The sequence below is a fragment of the Erythrolamprus reginae genome, chromosome 12 (assembly GCF_031021105.1).
Source record: "Erythrolamprus reginae isolate rEryReg1 chromosome 12, rEryReg1.hap1, whole genome shotgun sequence".
Lineage (NCBI taxonomy): Eukaryota > Metazoa > Chordata > Lepidosauria > Squamata > Dipsadidae > Erythrolamprus > Erythrolamprus reginae.
The window spans coordinates 8,509,219-8,533,052 of NC_091961.1; the positions used below are offsets into that span (position 1 = coordinate 8,509,219).

The 23,834-nt window shown below is 42.6% G+C and overlaps 1 protein-coding gene across 2 annotated transcripts; it reads left to right on the forward strand.

The window, feature by feature from the left end:
* The first annotated feature begins 152 nt into the window (after positions 1 to 152).
* CDCA2 (cell division cycle associated 2) lies at positions 153 to 23,254 on the forward strand. Of its 2 annotated transcripts, none has more exons than XM_070765246.1 (12): positions 153 to 472; positions 2,845 to 3,324; positions 4,347 to 4,480; positions 6,025 to 6,142; positions 6,429 to 6,619; positions 7,699 to 7,789; positions 9,900 to 10,099; positions 10,349 to 10,412; positions 16,052 to 16,119; positions 16,673 to 16,780; positions 19,270 to 19,459; positions 21,541 to 23,254. In XM_070765246.1, the coding sequence occupies exons 2-12, from the start codon at positions 3,042 to 3,044 to the stop codon at positions 22,434 to 22,436; spliced, it is 2,343 nt and encodes a 780-aa protein (XP_070621347.1). In that variant the 5' UTR covers positions 153 to 472; positions 2,845 to 3,041; the 3' UTR covers positions 22,437 to 23,254. The 2 variants fall into 2 exon arrangements, with proteins under 2 accessions (XP_070621347.1, XP_070621348.1); XM_070765247.1 differs by having other exon boundaries at positions 198 to 472; positions 2,849 to 3,324.
* Positions 23,255 to 23,834: the final 580 nt, after the last annotated feature.

Here is a 23,834-nt window from a genome sequence, read left to right on the forward strand (position 1 = left end):
ACGGAGAAGGGCGGGGCGGACGAGCGGGCGCGGCAGACTTTCGTCTTTTTCCTCAACCGAAAGGCGAGCCTCGCTCCGCATTGGTCGGGCTGGCGTCACGTGATACCGCCAACCGTTCTTTCATCGTTTCTGAACCAACGGACCCATCCGCTGGGCCGGGATTTCTTCCAAGGGGAGGGGGCGAAAAAGTAGTCCGCGACTGGCCTCTTGATTTGTCTCCTTCATCAACGGAGGAGAGGGCAGGCATCCCCCAGTGGGCTTCGTATCTAAGACCGGTTGACCGTCTCGGACTCCGTTTGAGTGGAGAGGAGGAGCCGCCACCTCCTCCGGCGGAGGGATACACGGCTCTGGCAAGCGGTGTGAAAAGATTTTGAATGAAGAGCGCGAGCTGAGGCAGTTAGTCAACTCTGGTCGGAGCGGTCGGGTCGTGTTTCTTTAGTTGCCCGAGGGCGCATTCTTTTTCATACTTACGGTAAGCCCAACAGCAGCTCTGAAAGCTTCGAAGGATTAAATTTATGGTAGCGAAGCTCTAGAATGGGGTGTTTTTTCAAGCTTGGCCACTTTAAGATGAATGAACTTCAATTTCCAGAATTCTCCAGACAGCAAAACAAATTCTGGGGATTGAAGGCCATCCATCTTAAAGTGGCCAAGCTTGAAACTAGGCGTTACAGTATTTGCATATGCCAGACCAGGGGTAGACAAAGTTGGCTCTTCTATGACATGTGGACTTCAACTCCCAGAAGTCCTGAACTAGAATGATTAGCTGAGGAATTCTGGGAGTTGAAGTCCACATGTCATAGAAGAGCCAACTTTGCCTACCCCTGTGCCAGAGACAATCCCTAAGAAGGAGAAAGCAAAGCACCTTCCCTTCTTTGGATGTACAAGAGGGAGTGTGGCCAGATGCAGAAGTTTAGACAACCTCTTGGTCCAGGATTGCAGTGGTCTGAGATAGGGTGGGCAATTAATTTTCCTAGTGGGGGCACATGAGAAAATTGAGATTGTTGTGGAGGGCCCTGTCTAACAAGGCTGTGAACCTGCATTGGCATTGATGGGCTCTTATGGGTACAGTCAGGTACACAGAAATGGTTGAATTTTTTTTTCTTTTTCCCCCTTCTGGGCTCTGGATATGTTTTTCCTATTGCAGTAAATGAGGTTGAATGTGTATACAGTGGTTCCTCTACTTACAAACTTAATTCGTTCCGTTACAAGGTTCTTAAGTAGAAAAGTTTGTAAGAGGAAGCAATTTTTCCCATAGGAATCAATGTAAAAGCAAATAATGCCTGCAATTGAGAAAACCACAGGGAGGGTGAGGCCCCGCTTTCTCCCAGGAGATTCCTAGAGAGGCCCCACGGAGGCTTCTTCCTGCCTTTTCCGGCCCTGTTTCCTCCCAGGAGATTCCTAGAGAGGCTTCTCCCTGCCTTTTCCCGTTACAGTTTCAGAGGCTCTGGTTTGTAAGTAGAAAATGGTTCTTGAGAAGAGGCAAAAAAATCTTGAACGCCCGGTTCGTAGAGGCGTTCTTAGGTAGAGGTACCACTAATTTTAGAAGAGTTGTGCATAGGTGTGTGTACATACATTTTACATAGTAAATAATGTATATTTTTGTGTGCCTTTTTGTAATATGTCCGTACACATAGGACATAAATACACATAATTAAATAGTATATTTTGTACATTCAATAATAGTAAGGGAAATTGCATCTCTTTAAGGCAAGGAGAGGACAGGCACCCTAATCCAAACCCTTGATGTGAGTGATGGCAAGTTGGCCACCTTTAAGCCAGTCCGGTCAAATGATCGTCAAGCCACGCCCACAGTGTGGTAGCAAAATTTTTTGCAGCCCTTCACTGTGCATAAGCATGCACACACATACAGAAATTGGGGGTGGGGGTGGGGGGTGGAAAGTCACTTGCAAAATAAAAGCAATACAATTGTACTGCGGGCATGACAGTGGCCCTTATTTACGGTTGATTTCTCATTTCCATATGACCTCTTGTGGTCCAGGCAGGGATGTGATTTGGGAACTATAAAATGTCCAGGTCTGGTTGTTGGAGTAATGTTTTGCAAAAGCTAGCTCAGCCAAAGCAGCCAGCCAGCCAGCCTGCCTCAGACCAGGATATCATGAATTGTTGTCTTGAAGATAATTGAAGACAAGTACTGCAGAATTTCTTAGGAAAATATTTACTGCTTTTGTAGCAAACCTACAGTAACTATTTACACTGTAGCTATTTCTCTCTAGAAGTTACTATTCAAAATACTCACAATACTCTACCTACTATACTCAGTTACAATATTCATCTATAAGTCTTCAGCCACCACAAGCCACACTAATTCACAAGCCACTCTAAACCATACTAAGCCATAATGCCTTCAAGCCAAGGCACAAGCTAAGCCACACCTATGCTAAAGTGCATCATGGTATATATACATTTTTCAACCAATCAGGTTACATTACAATCTGCATATTTGACTAAGACTAAGCAGTTTTACATTGTTAAAGTCATTACAATGATTACAATTCTTCCCTCTGCAATTTGGAATATTACATTAGGTAGGCCCTGATCCTGACAATGGTTTGGGAGACAGGAGAAATTTCTGCAGGCAAGACAATTGTCATGCAAAAGGAATCCCATCCCATTGAAGGAAGGAGGGCATTGGAAACTTTGCCCACTATGGGGAGGTTTTTGGAGGGGAATTGTGCTTTTTAAATGCCTTGTTGAACTTTGAATGCCTAAACTTGAGAAGCCTGAAAAAGACAATTCATCATGGAGCAGATCCTGTGCTATATAGATAACCAGGCAAAGGACTAGTTATCTGCCTTGTCTAATATTATCCCTTTCTTTCAAAAGAAAGATATCCAGACTCCTGCAGTACAATATTGTTTAAAAGTCCCACTCTGAAGACCGAACTATTTCTCAAGAAAGAAGCACTATCACTGATGAGTTGGCAACAGTTTCCTGATGGAGAATCAGAATACTTAAAAGGTACTTTTTGAGCGTTCCAGTACACAACACAACTTGTGTTTGGGGCCGGGAAACCCAATAACATGAAGAAGATGGACACTCTCTTCGCAAGTGGTTCATCTGATGTTCCAGCAGCAAATTTGTGTACAAGCACTGTCGTCTCTGAGAATTTGGGAAGCATCCTCATAAAAAATCGCCCTATCGTCATGAATGATATAGATGATTTAACAACTCGCAGGAGAAAATCAGAAGATAATACAAATGTTGAAATTGCAAGCAACCAAGTTACACCATGTAGAGGCTTGTCTGACAGTACGGGTGTTGATAATAAAATTAACCCAGAGTTTTCTACAAGCCAGAATAAAGGTAAGGATTATGAACATCAGGGGTGGTTAGGAAATTACCATCAGGCAGCTGGCATTTTGAAGAATAGTATATTCATAATTTATCTCTGCCATACAGCGGAATTAGGATTATGATAGAAAATAATCTGGAATGAACTGGGGTCATTTATGCTCTCTGAGCTTGCCTGCTTGCAGATGTTTTACTACCCAACTTGGTAATGTCATCAGTGCAAGTGAGCGGGCTTTGCTGCCTGTTTATATTCAATAGCTTACCCTGCCAGTGAGGGTGCAGTTTCTTTCTTCGTAGCTCTTTGATTAGAGGATGGTTTTTGAGTCTGGTGCTGATCCCTAATCAGATTCTGAGGGGATGCTGTCTAGTGTTTTTGTTTCTAGGTATTTTAACTGTCTCTTTTAAATGGTGTGTGATTGTGGTTTGTCTCTGTGTCTACTGTTTTGATCTGTCTGTATACCAAGCTTCCACTAATTTTCTAGACCAGGGATCAGCAACCTTAAACATTCAGAGAGCCACAACTGGAAGCCCTTTGCTCAATTCCAGAGCCAACCAGAAGTCCACTTCCCCTACCATAGAGTCTCCTAGCGTGGCATTCTTTTTTCCTCTGCCTATCCTAAACAAAAGTTCTATCAATTATGTAGCTGCAGCAGAGGGATGAAAGAGCCACATGTGGCTCCAGAGCCATGGGTTGCTGACCCCTGGTCTAGACTCTAGCATTTTGGCCTAATTTAAGATTTGGCTTGATCTAAAATGCTGATAGTTGCCCAGTTGAAATTCTGACTGAGTTTGTCCAGAATTAATGTCATTGGCAGGGCAAGCTATTGTAAACAAACATCTAAATTCAGAGAGCATCACAGCATAAGGTTTGACTGAAGTAAGAAAATTAGTAAGAACATGCTATGGATATTTTAATTCTTATCCCCAAACTAAGCAGAATATTAAAGATTTTCCCTCAATGAAAGTGGGTTTTCAAATTGCTTTTTCTGTTTTATCTTCACTGGGTGTTTTCTTATAGCCTGTTTTTGTTTTAGAGGAATTGAAGAATACATTGAAAAAATTAAGACGCCGGTCTACAATTGGAACCCGAGGTTCTCCAGAAAATAATTCTCTCATCCAATATATTGCTCGGCAAAAGATAATGAAGGTGCAAGAAAATTTGTCACAAGTAAGTGGTATACAAAAATGTTGCTTTAGTTCAAAATGAGCAAAGGTTAATATCTGGGCTGCAAAACTCCAGATAATTGCTAGATAGGAAAAGAAAAGGAAACAGATTTTTGTAGCCCAGATCAAGTAACTAGCCACATTGGACATGGGTGATAAAATCAGATCCAATTTTGGTGGGGGTGGGGGGAGAATTATTATTATTATTATTATTTATTCGATTTGTATGCCGCCCCTCTCCGAAGACTCGTAGTTTTAGTTTGGATATTTTGACAAAAGGCTATGGAAGCTTTTGTTTTCAGTATTGATTCATTTCTGAAATCTAGCATAGGCTAAAAGCCTGTGCTGAGAAAGTCATGCTTTCAATATTCAACAGGGATCTATTTTGGAGTTTTGCTTTAAGAGGCAAGTTCAGATATTGGATTATGACACTTTCAGTTTGCCACTGGGTGGCGGTGGTGTCTTTGCTTCCATGCTGGAGGTCTTCCCCTATTCCCTTTTCCAAGTAGGTGCTGACAGGAGTTAATCCCTTGTCGCTCTGGAACTGAAAGGCTTTTCAGAAGTTCTGGAGTAGCTAACTGCATTATATGTTTTGTTGGCTGGAATTGGGTTTGTACTAAGCCAAAACTTAGTTTGTTGAATTCTCCTTTAGGATAGCATATGAATCTCATTCTAGAGATCCGTCTATCATGGCTTACCATTTTAAGTGTTGCAGATGAAGCGAGCAAAATGTAGCTTATCAACCAACAATTGTTTAAAATCTCCCATAAATAAATAAATGCATATATGTGTGGGTATGTGTGTATTTGTAAGTACACTGTCCCCCAAAAATAAAGGGAACACTTAAACAACACAATAATATAGCTCCATGTAAATCAAACTTCTGTGAAATCAAACTGTCCACTTAGGAAGCATCACTGATTGACCATTAATTTCACATGCTGTTGGGCACATTCAACTTCGTACAGAACAAAGTATTCAATGAGAATATTTCATTCATTCAGATCTAGGATGTGTTATTTGAGTGTTCCCTTTATTTTTTTTGAGCAGTGTATATCTAGATAAGGGTCAGTATATTATAGCTTCTCATGTAATGTTGCAGATTAGAGGTCTCCAACATTTTCTGCTTGGCGCAGGAGTATAATGGCAGATGGGATGGTTTTGCACGCCTATATGCACTACTGTCACAAATGCAGCTTGGAATGTGTGTGCTCGCCCACCACTTCTGCAGCCCGGTTCTGAATGGCTGCAGCCCAGCACTAGGTCATGGACCTGAGGACCCCGTTTTTCATGAAGCCAGCATATGTATCTTATTCAATCAATAAGTGTTTATAATCTATCATAGATAATGCATACACACACACACATATGTAAAGCCGACTTTGAATAAATAAGAATATGACACTTTACTAAAATAAAACTTAAATGTTTGGATTAGTTGTGCATAGTGCAAACCCTCTACATGACTCAACATAAGTAAATTTATTTAGTGACTTCTCAAATTTGCCATCACATAATACCCATTTGGATATTTCCCTGTATTTTTAGCAGTCCAGCCCTTGTCAATATCGGAACAAGTTGCTGAAAGACAAAATAGCTGCCTTCCAATCCTCATTTAAAGTCCTTGAAGAAACTGAAGAAAAGGCAGTCCATATTTCTTCTACTTGTAAGTAACGCACATCTAATCTTAGTTAGTTATAAGAAGTTTTTTTTTATTATTGAACAAAGAAGATTTGTTAAAGAAGTACAGAGTATTTTAACCAAAATGTGGTGATTTGTTTTTGCCCCCATGGCTTAAATTATGATTATTTTGGGGGGGGGGGGGGGGTGAAGGATATGGCACTGAGAGAAACTGAATGATGAGTTGCATTGTAGAAATTTGTATCGCTGAAAAAACTCAGTCCTTTACAATGGGTATTATTTAGTAATGTTTACATTTGTGTTGAATGCAGCAAACACAAGACAGCCTGAGCCATCAGCGTTGAACCAGACACGGTCCCAGGAGGATACGAATAATGCTTCAGAAGAAAACTTAAATAATAAATTTATGAATGGAGATTGTAGATCAGTAGATATCCAGATGCACAGCCCCAAATTTCCATCATGGAAACCCCTTCTGTCTGGCACAAATGTTATGCCTAAGGTATGAATTATATATATCTGTAGGATTAGGTAGGGTTGTATGATTTTGCCAACTGTACTCCCTAAACAATATGGTATAAGACCAGTGTTTCTTAGCCTTTAAGTTATGCTGGTTGGGGAATTTGTGAGTTAAAGTCCACATGTCTTAAATTTGCATAGGTTGAGAAATACTGTTATAGACTATTAGTAGCTTCAGACTACTTAAAAGAGTAGTGATATTACTTGCTTACCTTTGAATTCATACAGCTTGCCTGTGAAGCTCATCTAATAGGGGTTGGTTGTGGGAGCGTCATCACTTGAGACTTTCAAGAAGAAAGTGGACTGCCATTTGTTAGAAATGGTGTAGGGCAGTGATGGCAAACCTTTTTTCCCTGGGGTGCCAAAAGAGTGTGCCTGCACACTATCACGCATGCATGAGTGCCCACACCCATAATTCAATACCTGGGGAGGGCGAAAACTGCTTCCCCCCTCCCCCCGGAGGCCCTCTGCAGGCTGGAAATGGCCTGTTTCCCAACTTCAGGTGAGCCCAGTAGGCTCATGTTTTGCCTTCCCCAGGCTCCAAAGGCTTCCCTGCAGTCAGGGGAGGGTAAAAACGCTCTCCCAATCCCTCCAGAAGTTCTCTGAAACCCAATAACGCCTTCCCAGAGCCTCTGCAAGCCAAAAATCAGCTGGCCGGCACACACATACATGTTGAAGCTGAGCTAGGGCAGATAAGGCTCCGCGTGTCACCTGTGGTACCCGTGCTATAGGTTCGCCATCACTGGTGTAGGGTCTCCTGTTTGGGTGGGGGGTTGGACTAGATGACTTACAATGTCCCTTCCAACAATTAATCTAACCTAAGTGTAGGAAATGAAGCCAATTTTAATTTCTTTTTCTTAAGTTTTTCTATGGCCTTAATCTTAGAAACCAAACAACCAGCGAATGGATTGGTAGCACAGCAGCCTTTATTTCCCCACTCCCAATGATTTTTTTTTGCATTGTTTTGAATGGCTACATACCCAAACCCCAAGGATGGCCATTTATTATCTATAAAACCTAAAATAATGTGGCAGAATAGAAACTTGACTTGTGTATTCCCAGGCCGTTCTGGTCTCGCCAGCGAATATTGTGGAATCTACACGTGCATCTTTGGTGACTACTCCAAGTATGGACATACCAAAGAGTGAGAATGGTAAGAATGAACTTGCATTTTAAAGCTTTATTTTAATACAAAAGTGTGTAGATTTTCCTTCTAGTTAAAAGCAAAGACAACAATTCTGTAGTATCCATTTTGATGGTGATTTTATAGCAACTCTCATTAACTGTGTTTTTGGAATATTGGCCACAAATATGAAAATGGTACACAAATACTTTTGAATGCTGACTTAACTTTGTAAGTTAATGTATGTCACCGATTCTTAGAAACAGTCCACTTTCTAAATATATTGAACAACATCTGCAGTTGTTCCTATCAATACCTTCAGGGATGCTCGATTATAAATGGCTGCTTAATAACAAGAAAGTAGTTAAGTTAAAGGTTCATGTAAAGGTAGTCCTTGACTTACAACCCAACTCAGTTGGTAGCAAAATTTATGTCGCTAAGCAAGCATTTGTTACTTGAGTTTTGCCGTATTTTACAGCTTTTCTTGCCACAATTTTTAAGTGAATTTATTAATAAGTTAGTATCACGATTGTTAAGTGAATCTGGCTTCCCCATTGACTTTGCTTGTCAGAAGGTCACAAAGGGGGATCACATGTCCCTGGGAAACTGCAACCGTCATAAATATGAGCCAGTTGCCAAACGTCAACATTTAATCACATGATCACAGGAAGAGGGAGATTGTGATCCGGCTGGATAGTGCGCTGATGAGACCACATTTGGAAAACTGTTCAGTTCTGGAGACCTCGCCTACAAAAAGATATTGATAAAATTGAACGGGTCCAAAGACGGGCTGCAAAAATGGTGGAAGGCCTTAAGCATAAAACCTATCAGGAAAGACTTCATGAACTCAATCTGTATAGTCTGGAGGACGGAAGGGAAAGGAGGAACATGATTGAAACATTTAAATATGTTAAAAGGTTAAATAAGGCTCAGGAGGGAAGTGTTTTTAATAGGAGAGTGAACACAAGAACAAGGGGGCACAATCTGAGGTTAGCTGGGGGAAAGATCAGAAGCAACATGAGAAAATATTTGACTGAAAGAGTAGTAGATGCTTGGAACAAACTTCCAGCAGATGCGGTTGGTAAATCCACAGTAACTGAATTTAAATATGCCTGGGATAAACATATATCCATCCTAAGATAAAATACAGGAAATAGTATAAGGGCAGACTAGATGGACCAGGAGGTCTTTTTCTGCTGTCAATCTTCTATGTTCCTATGATCAATAGGGAAACTGCAATGGATATGCTCAAAAATGGAAAAGTAAAGATGTCCCCACAGAGGAAGAAATTCTACTCAAAATTCTATCATGTGCAGAGATGGGCAAATTGACACTACAGCTGAAGGGCAAATTGGATATAGACTATTTTGAAACCTGGGACAAATTATATAACCGGATGGAAAAAAGGGAACCCAAATTAAGTGTTAACGAATATGAGAGAGAGGTTTATAAATTAACTTAAATTTAGATGGAAATTGGAAAAAATCAATAGAAAAAAGGAATGATTAATGTATATAGTAAGCTAATAGTTCATCAAGTACACTTTTCCTTATATTTTCTATTTGTTGTATTATGTTGAATGAATGTTAATGGAAGTTTTTAAAGTTAGATTTTTAAGGATTGTTTTTGTGTATATTAATTGGATTGATTTTACTACTGTCTCTTTGTATATGTTGTGAGCCGCGTCAAGTCCTCGGAGAGTCCAATTAAATAAATAAATTATTGTATATATGTTTTGTTTTTAACTGTAATATAAGTAAAAAAACACTTTATTAAAAAAATAGAGATGCTGCAATGGCCATGCAAAAAAATGGTCATAACTCACTTTTTTAGTGTTGTAACTTCAAAGTGTCACTAAACAGATGGTTGTAAGTCGAGGACTACTCTCTGCAGTGATGGAAGCTGCACATTAAATTCTAATCACTTGAGTCCCAACAGTTGTTCACTGTTATTTAATTTAAATGCAGAGCATGAAGACTGATAACAAATTTTTAAGCACGTTATTGCTTATAAACTGCAGAGGAAAGGGATAACCTTATTTTAGCAATAGACTCATGTTCTACAGAGTTATTTCTGGCTTATCATTTGAGTGAGCGTTGTCATAACTGCTTGCAAATGTTGTTTTTGTTGTACTATGGAGGTGAAGACAAAGAGCTGAGCCGAAACGACACGTCTCAAACCAGCAGTAAGAAGGTTCGGTTTTCAGAAAAACAGAGCTTCCAAATCTTTGATGAAAGCAAACCACCCATTACACCTGTGGGAAAGGGCCAGTTCTTTCCCGATTCCCTTCATTCTGCTCTGAAGAAAACACCAGTCAAAATTGTATCCGAAGGCTTGAAGGTTGGTGTTTATAAATTTAATTATTTAATTAGGGTTTATTTTCTCTTGCAAATCTTCAATAAATACCTTGAAGGCAATTAAAGCAGGGGTCTCCAACCTTGGCAACTTTTAAGACTTGTGGACTTCCACTCCCAGAATTCCTCAGCCAGCAAGTCTTAAAAGTTGCCAAGGTTGGAGACCCCTGAATTAAAGAACCTTATTCAAGTCTTTCGAGAACTTAATTCTTAAAATGTTGCTTGCTTATTAAAGGATCTTCAAGGATCGTCAGAGGAAAAGGCCACACTGATATGTGCTGGATCGTTTGACCTTGAAGGTGAAGATGTGTTCCTATATTTTTTACAATTTGTATTTTATTTTTTATTTTTTTAAAAAAATATATAATCTTTATTACAAATAAATGGGGGAAGGTCTATTTAGACATTGGTACAAATTCGTGCAGTTTTAAAGTATGCAATTCTAAAATAGTATACATATTTACATGGGGGAGGAAAAGGGAGATGAAAACTTAGAGCAGGGAAAAAGAGGGGTAGAAGGAAAAAGAAATGAAGAAGGAAAAGGAATAAAACAGCTAGGTAAGAGAAGAAAGGGTGGGAGCATATAAAGAAAAGATAGAGAATAGGACCAGCGGACGGCTGGTGTATCGTATCCTTACGACGTAAAGTTCATATTTATCGTTGGAGTGTCGTTCCCTTTTTTTTAAAAGAGTAATTGTAAATATCTATTAGTTAAATTAGGACTGTAGTTTTAAAATTTTTCCTGTGTTATACAGTGATCTCTCGATTAGCGCGGGGGTTACGTTCCAAGACCTCCCGCGCTAATCGATTTCCGCATTATAGTGGTGCGGAAGTAAAAACCACCATCTGCGCATGTGCGCCATTTTTTTTCATGGCCGCACATGCGCAGATGGTGGAGTTTGCGTGTGGGCGGCGGGGAAGACCAAGGGAAGGTTCCTTCAGCCGCCCAACAGCTGATCTGCTCCGCAGCGCGGAAGCAGCGAGGAGCCGAAGATGGGGTAAAGGCAAAGGGGAAACCCCATCTTCGGCTCCTCGCTGCTGCCGCGCTGCGGAGCGGATCAGGTGTTGGGCGGCTGAAGGAACCTTCCCTTGGTCTTCCCGCCGCCCAGGCAAAGGGGAAACCCCAAGATCGCTTGCCGCTTGCCGTATTGCAGCTTGGAGCCTTGCTTCACCTCCTTCGCTGCAATACGGCAAGCGGCAAGCGATCTTGGGGTTTCCCCTTTGCCTGGGCGGCGCTGGGGCCATGCGGAGCCGCTCATCTAGGGGGGCGTGGACCGGCAAGGTGCCCTCCGCTCTCTCTCTTTCTCTCCCTGTTACCGGTGTGGTATAAGAGAGAGAAAGAAAGAGAAAGGAGGGCGACTTGCCAGTCCACGCCCCCCTGGATGAGCGGCCCCGCATGGCCCCAGCGCCGGACTCCGCCGTTGCCTCCGCCCTTGTTCGGCTCTGCAGCTGAGAGGCCACGTCCACCCCCTCCTCGGTGTCCCCGGCACCCAGCGTCCCCACGCCGCCTCCACCTCCCGGTAATGCGCCCGACCTCTGCCTCTCTCTTTCTCTCTCATATACCACGCCGGCAACAGGGAGAGAAAGAGAGAGAGAACTAGCGTGGACTTATTTTTTATTTTTTAATATTTTATTTTTTTAATTAATATTTTTTGAAAAACCGCGTTGCAGCGTTTCGCGCTAATCGAGACCGTGCTAATCGAGGGATCACTGTATATATATGTATGTATGTATGTCTCTGTGTGTGTGTGTGTGTGTGTGTGTGTGTGTGCGGTAAAGTATGTTGCAGGAATTTGTATACACAATTAGGTTATTTTGTTGGATTACTATCGTTTTGTATTAAATGAAGGATTTTCCTTTTTTTCCAGCCAGTCATACCATTTGCCCCAGACTTAGTAAAATACTGTATCTTGTCTATTTTGTAATTCCATAGTTAATTTAGCCATTTCTGCGTATTCTATGATTTTAATTACAATGTTTAATATGGTAGGTGTTTGCTTCTGTTTCCAGGTCTGGGCATATAAGATTCTTGCTACAATTTGTATTTTAGTATCACTCTGCTAGAGAACCAGACTCTAAATATTAGTGTGAATACTCAAAACCCTAAACAACATAGAGTTGTTTCTGGTTCCCTCAGAGTGTTTTTATTTTTTATTATTGCATGCTACCTTTAATTCCTTTGGCAATTGAAATGGCTTGCTGATTGATTAAATAGATAACTCTATCAGCCTACCCGGGAACTTGCCCTCTGCACAATTACTTAGAAATTGTGTTTTTTTTGGTATTTATGTAGAAATTGTTTAGTAGCGATACTTGTCTCACAGAATAGCTTCCACTTTGTGTTGTTCATGTGCATATAGTATCTGCTATGTGTGTTTGTGTGCACGTGTCACTTTTGACTCCTGTGTGACAAAATGCTGCAATTTTCTTGGCATGATTTCAGAAGTGGTTTGCCATTGCCTTTTTCCTAGAGCTTAGAAAGAGTGATTGGCCCAAGTTCACCCAAATGGCTACATGCCTAAAGTGGGACTAGAATTCACAAGTTCTTGGTTTCTAGCCTGGTGCTTTAACCATTACTTCATGCTGCCTCTCATATGTGCCTTGCGTCTATTAAACCTTATCTTATGCTGATAAGGTTTCCTAGCCATTACTACTGGGTAATTTTTGCATTCTCTTATTTCCTTATTTAAAAATATATTACAGTGTTCTCTCAATTTTCACGGGGGATGCGTTCCGAGACCCCCCGCGAAAGTCAAATTTCCGCGAAGTAGAGATGCGGAAGTAAATAATAATAATAATAATAATAATAATAATAATTTATTAGATTTGTATGCCGCCCCTCTCCGAAGACTCGGGGCGGCTCACAACAAGCGATAAAACAATATTGTACAGGCACAAATCTAATATTAAGAAAAAACTAAAAACCCTATCAATTTAAAAAACAAACAGCACATACATACCAAACATAAATTATAATAAGCCTGGGGGAAAGGTGTCTCAAATCCCCCATGCCTGGCGGTATAGATGGGTCTTAAGTAGTTTACGGAAGACAAGGAGGGTGGGAGCAGTTCTAATCTCCAGGGGGAGTTGATTCCAGAGGGCCGGGGCCGCCACAGAGAAGGCTCTTCCCCTGGGGCCCGCCAGACGACATTGTTTAGTCGACGGGACCCGGAGAAGGCCAACTCTGTGGGACCTTATCGGCTGCTGGGATTCGTGCAGTAGTAGGCGGTTCCGGAGGTATTCTGGTCCAATGCCATGTAGGGCTTTAAAGGTCATGACCAACACTTTGAATTGTGACCGGAAACTGATCGGCAGCCAATGCAGGCCACGGAGTGTTGTAGAAACATGGGCGAATCTGGGAAGCCCCACGATGGCTCTCGCGGCTGCGTTCTGCACGATCTGAAGTTTCCGAACACTTTTCAGAGGTAGCCCCATGTAAAGAGCGTTGCAGTAATCGAACCTCGAGGTGATGAGGGCATGAGTGACTGTGAGCAATGAGTCCCGGTCCAGATAGGGCCGCAACTGGTGCACCAGGCGAACCTGGGCAAACGCCCTCCTCGCCACAGCCGAAAGATGATGTTCCAATGTCGGCTGTGGGTCGAGGAGGACGCCCAAGTTGCGCACCCTCTCTGAGGGGGTCAGTAGTCCCCCCCCCCCGGGTAATGGACGGACAGAGGGAATTGTCCTTGGGAGGCAACACCCACAGCCACTCCGTCTTGTCTGGATTGAGTTTGAGTTTGTTGACACCCATCCAGTCCCCAACAGCCTCCAGGCACCGGCACATCACTTCCACTGCTTCGCTGACTGGACATGGGGTGGAGATGTACAACTGGGTATCATCCGCATATTGATGATACCTCACCCTATGCCCTTGGATGATCTCACCCAGCGGTTTCATGTAGATATTAAATAGCAGGGGGGAGAAGACCGACCCCTGAGGTACCCCACAAGGGAGAAACCTAGAGGTCGACCTCTGACCCCCCACTAACACCGACTGCGACTGACCGGAGAGGTAGGAGGAGAACCACTGGAGAACAGTGCCTCCCACTCCCAACCCCTCCAGTCGGCGCAGAAGGATACCATGGTCGATGGTATCGAAAGCCGCTGAGAGGTCAAGAAGCACCAGGACAGAGGACAAGCCCCTGTCCCGGGCCCGCCAGAGATCATCCATCAACGCGACCAAAGCAGTTTCCGTGCTGTAACCGGGCCTGAAACCCGACTGTTGAGGCCCTAGATAATCGGCTTCTTCCAAGGACCGCTGGAGTTGGAGCGCCACCACCTTCTCAACAACCTTCCCCATAAAGGGAAGGTTGGAGACTGGACGGTAGTTATTAAACACGGCTGGGTCCAGGGAAGGCTTCTTGAGGAGGGGGCGCACAAGTGCCTCCTTATAAGGAGCCGGGAAGGACCCCCTCCCCAAGGAGGCGGTGACAATCTCCTGGACCCAGCTCCGTGTCACCTCTCGACTGGCCGAAACCAACCAAGAGGGACACGGATCCAGTAAGCAGGTGGCAGAACTCACAGCTCCAATGGCCTTGTCCACTTCATCAGGTGTCACCAAGTCAAACTCCTCCCAGACAGATGGACAAAGACGTTTAGCCCCAGTCACCTCGACTGACTCATTGTCAGACGATACTGCTATGCAATTGGAGTCAAGTTCCGCTCGGATCTGAGCGACTTTATCAGCGAAAAATGAGTTAAATTCCTCAGCACTGCCCTGCAAGGGTTCCCCAACTCCCCCCTGATTTAGAAGGGAGCGGGTCACCCTAAACAGGGCAGCCGGGCGGGATTCCGCTGATGCAATCAAGGCGGCATGGTACGCGCATCTTGCCGCCTTGAGCGCCACTTTGTAAGTCTTAATAAAAGCTCTTACAAGTGTTCGGTCGGATTCGGACTTACTCTTCCTCCATCGCTTCTCTAGACGTCTCTTCTGGCGTTTCAACTCCCGGAGCTCCTCGTTGAACCATGGAGCTCTACGGGGTCTAGTGCCACAGAGAGGTCGCAGTGGCGCAATTCGGTCAAGAGCCTCCGCTGCAGCCTTGTTCCAGGCCTCAGCAAGAGACTCTGCCGAGCTGTGGACGAGCGAATCTGGTAAAACCCCAAGCGCCTTCTGAAAGCCCTCAGGGTCCATCAGGCGTCTGGGGCGGAACCTCCTAATCGGTTCCGCCTCCCTGCGGGGGAGGATTGGAGCCAGGAAGTTGAGCCGCAGTAGAAAATGGTCTGACCATGACAAAGGCAATGCTTCTAAGCCCCTTAGTCTCAGACCACTATTCAATTGCTCCGAGAGGAATACCATGTCGGGTGTGTGTCCACCCTCGTGAGTCGGACCCTGAACTACTTGAGTCAGGTCCATGGCTGTCATGGTGGCCATGAACTCCTGTGCTAATCCTGAGGAACCGCCGAGCGACGGCAGATTGAAGTCCCCCAGGACAATGAGTCCAGGGAACTCCACCGCCAGCCCGGCCACCTCTTCGAGCAGCACAGGCAGGGCTGTTGACACGCAGCTGGGAGGCAGGTACGTTTTTGGCTATGAACAGTATCACAATCCTTCCCTTAACACTTTAAACCCCTAATTTTCCATTCCCTTAGCAACCATTTAGATTATTACTCACCATGTTTATTTATTAAAGTTTATTTAAAAAAAATATTTATTAAAGGTGGACGAAAGTTTGGCGATGACATGATGTCATTGGGTGGGAAAAAAACGTGGTATAGGGAAAAACCGCGAAGTATTTTTTAATTCATATTTTTGAAAAACCGTGGTATAGACTTTCCGCAAAGTTTGAACTCGCGAAAATCGAGGGAACACTGTATTTCAAACAGCTGCTGGGTTTCAAAAATAAGAAGTGTACATGATTTTAATAAAGCAATTACTGTACATGTTGTTGAAACAAGAGCCAAAGATTTGTGCCTAACTTAATGTTTTGTTCATTTTTAGAAAGGAAAAATAATTCTGACCATCAGGCTCCTTTGATTAGAACCACTCGAAGCGCTGCTAAAAGGAAGGTATAAATTAAAAAGGAATATTCCGTAAATTGATTAACAGGCATAAAGAACCGAGGTGGCGAAGCAGGTAGAGTGCAGTACTGCAGGCCACTAAAGCTGACTGCTAGTTCTGCAGGTCGGCGGTTCAAATCTCATCACTGGCTCAAGGTTGACTCAGCCTTCCATCCTTCCGAGGTGGGTAAAATGAGGACCCGGATTGTGGGGGCAATAGGCTGGCTCTGTTAAAAAGTGCTATTGCTAACATGTTGTAAGCCGCCCTGAGTCTAAGGAGAAGGGCGGCATAAAAATTGAATAAATAAATCAATAAATGAACAGCTTTGCTGGAAGTTTCCATTCACTTTACAGATAACCTGTTTTTAAAATAGTTATTTTTCATTATGGCTATTTGTCAAGTGTTTAATAGATGAGAATGTGAAATCTATTGCATCTCTCTTCTGTTTTGAAAATTCCAAGTTGCATGTCACTGTTTTTTCGCCCGTTGCTGTGTTTATAGTTATAGTTTCCGCATGGTAGCACACCCTGAGTCTTAATTCAGATATTTCCCAATGTGTAGTGTGTAGTGGAAGCAGAAGAAAAAAATCTTCCAATCAAACCTAAAGCCCAGAATCGGCTCAGCCAATTGCAGAGAGCCAAAACTTCAACCAAATCCAAAAAACCCTCGGTAAGTAATTTACATTATAAATGTATGTACTTTACAGTCTTTTTTTGTTGTTGTTCGTTTGACTTATTTGCTGTCCCTCTTGCCTCAAGGCGAATCTCATAGTGGTATTTATGGTGGTTGGCTTCACACATTCTCTTAGGTCAGTATTATTATTTTTTAGAAAAATACACTAGTGATTATTTATTTGTTTACACCAGTGTTTCCCAACCTTGGCCACTTGAAGATATTTGGACTTCAACTCCCAGAATTCCCCAGCCAGAAAATGCTGGCTGGGGAATTCTGGGAGTTGAAGTCCAGATACCTTCAAATGGCCAAGGTTGGGAAACACTGGTTTACACCACACTCGTAATTATTACATTCCTTCCTCTTCCTGTTTTCTTTACAACAAAAAACCCGTTAGGTGAATTAGGCTGAAGGTCACCCAGCCAGCGTTCATGCCTGGAACTTTCAGTCTCTTGGCTTCTCGCCTTAACCCCTAGACCTGTGATGGTGAACCTGTGGCACAGGTGGCATGTAGAGCCATATCTGAGGACACGCAAGGCGTTGCTGTATGTCAGCTCCAGCACACATGTGCACACTACCCAGCTGATTTTTGGCCTTCCAGCAGGCAAGAGGAAGCTGTTTTCCCACTCCCCAGGCTTCAGGAAAGCCTCCAGAGCCTGTGGATTTATTTATCTATTTTATTTATTAATTAGATTTGTATGCCGCCCCTCTCCGTAGACTCGGGGCGGCTAACAAAAACAATATAAACAAATCTAATATTAAAAGTAGTTTAAAAATCCCAATTTAAGAAACCAATCATACATACAAACATACCATGCATACATTTTGTAAACCTAGGGGGAAGGGAATATCTCAATTCCCCCATGCCTGACGACAGAGGTGGGTTTTAAGGAGCTTACGAAAGCCAAGGAGGGTGGGGGCAACTCTAATATCTAGGGGGAGTTGGTTCCAGAGGGCCGGGGCCGCCACAGAGAAGGCTCTTCACCTGGGGCCCACCAGATGACATTGTTTAGTCGATGGGACCCAGAGAAGGCCAACTCTGTGGGACCTAACCGGTCGCTGGGATTCGTGTGGCAGAAGACGGTCCCAGAGATATGGTGGAAAACGGCCCAATGGGCCTACTGGAAATTCGAAAACAAAATTCTGGTAGGTGCATTGCGCCATTTGCTGCCCTCCTCAGGCTTCAGAAAGCCTCCTGAAGCATGGGGAAGGCGAAAAATGGGCCCAACGAGCCTACCGGAAGTTTGAAAATGAACTTCCAGTAGGCCCATTGGGATTGTTTTTCACCATCCACAGAGTCCTGAGGCTTCAGTGAGACCTGCACGCATGCGTGGGGGAAGAGCATGGGGTGTGCACCCATATGTGGAGTTAGGGCATTGCATTATGAGTGTGGCACACACACACGCTATCGCATGCACCTTTTGGCCCCGATTTAAGAAAGGTTTGCCCTCACTGGCCTAGACCAAGATGGCTTTGCGAAAAATATCGCTCTATCTATACACTTGGTCATTTAGCAACTGTTTAAAGTCTCAATGGACACCATCACCACTCCACAAGCTAGTTATGACCTAGTTTCAAAGTTTTGACATTGGGGGGGATCCATATGGTCACTTGACTGCATTTTGGGCACCTTGTAATTGACCCATATTTATGGCTTTTGCAATGCCCTGTAGTCACTTGACTGTGATGTATGATGTTTTTGCTAAACACCACCAGCTAGTTCCAATTTAACAAAAACCAGGAAGCATAGCAAACGAGGAGTCTGTTAACTTCTATGACTGTCACTTTCATAATTGCCAGACTCAATTATAGTTGTAAATGGAGAACTAATAATAATAATTTATTAGATTTGTACGCCACCCCTCCGAAGACTCGGGGCGGCTCACAACAATAATAATAACAGTATACAATGTAACAAATCTAATATTAAAAATTATCTAAAAACCCATCGTTTAAAAATCATATAACACAAACATACTATACATAAACTATATAAGCCTGGGGGAGATGTCTCAATTCCCCCATGCCTGGCGATATAGGTGGGTCTTGAGCAATTTACGAAAGGCAAGGAGGGTGGGGTCAGTTCTGATATCTGGGGGGAGTTGGTTCCAGAGGGCTGGGGCCCCCACAGAGAAGGCTCTTCCCCTGGGGCCCACCAGACGACATTGTTTAGTCGACGGGACCCGTAGAAGGCCAACTCTGTGGGACCTTATCAGGTGCTGGGATTCGTGCCTGTATTCGTGCCTATCTGTATTGTTTATATTTATTATTTTCTGTTATTATCTATATCCTTTGCTACAATTCAGGTCAACTGAACTAGATGTTATATTAATCCTTATTGTGATAAGGTTAAGAAAAACGCAAGATAAAAAGCCAAGCCACTTCATGGCGTGATTTCACATGCAATTTATTTGTTTGTTCAGTGCCTAGAAATATTGGCAATCTTTAGCACTGTATTAATGGGGTGTCTTCCCATTTATTTTCAGGCTGTCCGACCCAAAGTGGCAAGGAAGAAGAGGCAGAGGGGGGAGAAGAAACAGGAGCAGAAAGTATTTTACGGGCTGCGTGAGAAAGTATCGAAGAAACCTCCCTTAAGTCCGATCCTAGAAATAATAGAAAATAGCTCCTTTTGTTCCTCCTGCCCAAATACACCGACATTAAACGTTTCCACCTCAGGTATGTAAAGTTACAGGTTGCCTTTCTTCATCTTTTCTTTAGTGGCTTGACAAGGTTCCTTGTATTGCTATGTTAGAATAGATCACAGACAAAGTAAAAATAATGAAATGTCAGAGACAGGAACTAGAATGCCCACTTTGGGTGGACGTTGCATTGCAATTGCAGTAGAACTACTACTGACAATAGTTTAGATATACGATAAATAGTAATGTCTATGTTTGTGTGTCTCTCTTTACTTTGGAGCAGAGTATTTTTCAAAATGCATCGTCTTTCTATTAAGCATCATGGATTTATGTCATATAGCATATAGTTTTGGCCAGTTTATTTAAAAATAGCTTAGCCATATGCATTACCTTGACTCACCACCACAATTAGAACTTCTGGATCGTTAAGTGATGCAGTTGTAAGAGAGCTTATCACATAGCCAAGCCTGATTTTACTGTTATTTTTTGATGCGGTTGATACGCAGATCTGGCTTCCTCTATTGACAAGCTGTCTGGGAAAGGCCTATGACAATTTGCTCAGGCCAAGTTGCCATGGCCAACTCACTGCAGGACAGGATTTACACTAATCTCAAAGAAATCGTGGAATAGAATCTTGAAAGAAAGGATGCAAAAGGAGGGACAGAATGAAATGTGAATGCCAAAAATAAATACATATATTTATTTATTTAAAATAATTAAATATAATCGTTAAATTTTACCATGGCACGTTGGCTGCAGCGAGTTAGCTGTGGCACCCATCCCATTCTGGTCTGGGAAGGTTGCAAATGGTGATTGTAAAAGCCTCCTGCAATTATCATAAATACATGCCAATTGACAGGCGTCACTATCACAATCACAAGTGTGAGAACTGTGTGTAAGCAGCTTTTTCCAGTGCCATTCATCTTTGGTCGCTAAACATGGTTATAAGTCAAAGACTCCCTCTATATTCTTTATATTCACTAGTTGGTGCTGACATAGGGCCTCACATGCCCTCAGATATGGTTCCGCGTGCCACAAGTGGCACACGTGCCATTGGTTAACCATCACTGGCCTAGGATAATAAAATATTTCAAAAAGAGGCAAAGTAAACAAGGAAGACATAAGTCAGCAAGCAAGTCAGTATTTCAAAAGTGCCAGATTGCAATGAACTGACTTTGCTAAAATAATAAGAATACATAGCATTATTATTATTATTATTATTATTATTATTATTATTATTATTATTATTATTATTTATTAGATTTGTATGCCGCCCCTCTCCGAAGACTCGGGGCGGCTAACAACAATATAAAAAGACAATGTAAACAAATCTAATACAGTGGTACCTCATCTTACGAACGCCTCTTCTAACGAACTTTTCAAAATACGAACCCGGTGTTTAAGATTTTTTTGCCTCTTCTTCTGAACTATTTTCACCTTACGAACCCAAGCAGCTGCTGCTGGGATGAAGGGGTTTCTTTTTTTCAACTTTTTTGAAGAAAGAAAAGGGAGGGGTGGCTTGGAGTAGGAATTTTTTTGCCGAGAACAAGGTGGTTGCAAAGGAATTGAAAGGGTGTCTTTTTAAGAAAGGGGAGGAGGGAGGGGCAGCTTGCGGGAGGAAGAATTTTGCCGAGAGCAAGGTGGTTGCAAAGGAATTGAAAGGGTGTCTTTTTAAGAAAGAAAGGGGAGGGGCGCCCCCCTTGCCTTTCTTCCTTCCCACTCACCCTTTAGCCTAGCCTTGCTTCTTCCACCCGCCCCCTTTAGCTGCTCCTCCCTGCCCTCTGTTTGCCTCCCTTCTAAAGTTTGGGATTTTCCTGAAGGATTTGCACACATTATTTGCTTTTACATTGATTCCTATGGGAAACATCGTTTCATCTTACGAACTTTTCACCTTACGAACCTCCTCCTGGAACCAATTAAGTTCGTATCATGAGGTACCACTGTATTAAAAACAAGCTATGAGAGCATGTTAAGCTTTCATAGCTAAGTGGTGAAAATAGCTAGAAGGAGGATATTATAAGACAAAATGTCTTTAAAGAAATGGGATTGAGTTAAATATAGATTAGCAGAACTAAATGAAATCACATTCTGACTTGTTCATTTGAAACTTTGTTTTAGACGATACTTTAAGTGACCTGCATGCTACGTTTATTGATGAAAGGGCTGAAGACAAAAAGAGTCTACCTTCTGCTGTAGGAGTGGACAGCCATGATCAACATTCTAGCCCTCGGGAAGAAGAAGGCCTAGCTAGTTCATTCACGCAGCTTCAAGAACTTTCTCTGAACACTAGAAAACAAAGGCTTCCTGGAGACGTGCCCAAAAAAATTTATCCTGAAAAACGGAAGAGTTCTTTAAATGGAAGTGAACAGGTGGTAGGAAGGGACTGTCTGTCAAGTAGGACAGAAATGCAGCTGGTGGAGTTACTGAACATCTGTGGACCTAGTAAAAATATAAACGGCAAAGAAAATTCATTTTCCACCGTAGAGTTTGCAACCGAGGTAATGAGTGATAGCAACGGGGTGAACTTTGAAAGGAACCCAAAAACCAGCAGAAGACTGACGGAAGACTTTCCAAGCACCGAGAGCACTGAGTCAAAAAGTCCTGGAAACAGCACTGATATTCCTGGAGGAAACCTGGGCGGGTTGTCACCTTGTTCTTGGACATCTGATGACATTGGACTCTTAAGCCATTTTGAGGAAAACAGGAATGTGACAAAAAAAGTAAGACGCAGCATGAGGGGTCAGAAAGATGTAGAAGGTAAGGGCCTTGCCTGGGTTGAGATCCCTTGCGAAGTCCCCAAAAGGCTGTCCACTGCTGGTCCTCAAGAGTCAAAGCATGCGGCGAGTAGCCCATATGGGCCAAGAACAAGAAGGAGGAGCTTCTGCGTATTGAATGCCGAAAAAGATCAAGGTGTCACCTCCAAAGTTCAAAGGAATAGAAGAGCCAGTCTGGGTTACAAAAGTGACCGCTGCTATCGAAAATCCTTTGAAATCAGTCCATTCTTGAAGATTTAACCTATTCTTTAAATTAAGACTCTTGCTGTCCAAAAGGGAGATGTGTGAAAGATTCAAGTTACGCAGAGATTTTAAATGTCGTTGCTCAGATTTATTTTTGAAGACTGCGTAGACCTTTCACTTCTTCCCTTTCCATTGTTTTCACCAAAAAATAAAGAGAATAACTAAGCGAACTAAAAACAGGAATGGAGAAAAGAATGGCAATCAAATAGGTTCTACTCAGAAGTAACTGGAAATGTAAGACTGCACTTAGCTGTCAAAACCGATCCGTTGTAGGAAGTGTGGTTCTTATTACTGACTCTTGAGTTCCACCAGAAATGTGGATAACAGTTCACACCAAGCACATATCACTGGAAACAGGTCTCCAAACTTTTTTGAAGTAGACATCATTAAAGTACTAAAAGGACATTTAGGGTGGTACGACTCATCCTCATTGCTCAAAATGTATAGTTGTGCATGAATTGCACACATCTGTAGTGACCGGAGTGTTTCTAAACATTTTTTAAAAATGATTACAGTTTTAATTTTGTGAGAAAATTCATACTGTTATTATTTACCAATCCAGGAAGTTGGGCAACGCTTGGATTGGAGCTGCTTTTAGATCAGTAAAAATATATCTGATTTGTAATTTCTAGTTTTCTGGAGGGTGTAGTTTTGACGTTTCCAGTTCAGGAGACTTGAGAAGGTTATTTGTCTTTATAAAAAAAATGATTAAAAAAAGTGTGCATATTTTAGTTTCGTAGGTTAAGCAGTCAAATGACCCCAGAGCCTTTTATTGCTACCAGAAGACAAAAAATAAATAAAGTTTCATTTCAACACATGGTGTTCCTTTCCAGTTCTGATGGTCTGAAATGCACATTACCTTAAATCATTTCACCTTTTGTGTTTTGGTTTTATGGATGCTGTGAAACGCTCTCGACTGTATTTGTACTGAGGAGCAGTAGGTAAAACGTAGGTGGGTGGGAATGGCAGATTTTTACGCTATACGTGATTGAAAGATAGATTGGGATTCATCTATCACTCTGATTTACTTCTACGGTACACTTTGGCATGAGTGGATTCTTCCTGGTTCGGACCAGATCGGCAGAACCATTGGCGACCTAGTGATGTGATGATGGCATCATGGATCCAGTTTGGTCGGTGCTGATCCATGGGTACTGCTATCTTTTGTTGAGAATATTGGAAATAAGAGCCGGGGTGGCGCAGCAGGTAGAGTGCTGTACTGCAAGCCACTGAAGCTGACTGTAGATCTGTAGGTCAGCGGTTCAAATCTCATCACCGGCTCAAGGTTGACTCAGCCTTCCATCCTTTCGAGGTGGGTAAAATGAGGACCCTGATTGTGGGGGACAATATGCTCACTCTATTAAAAACATGTTGCTAAACATGTAAGCCGCCCTG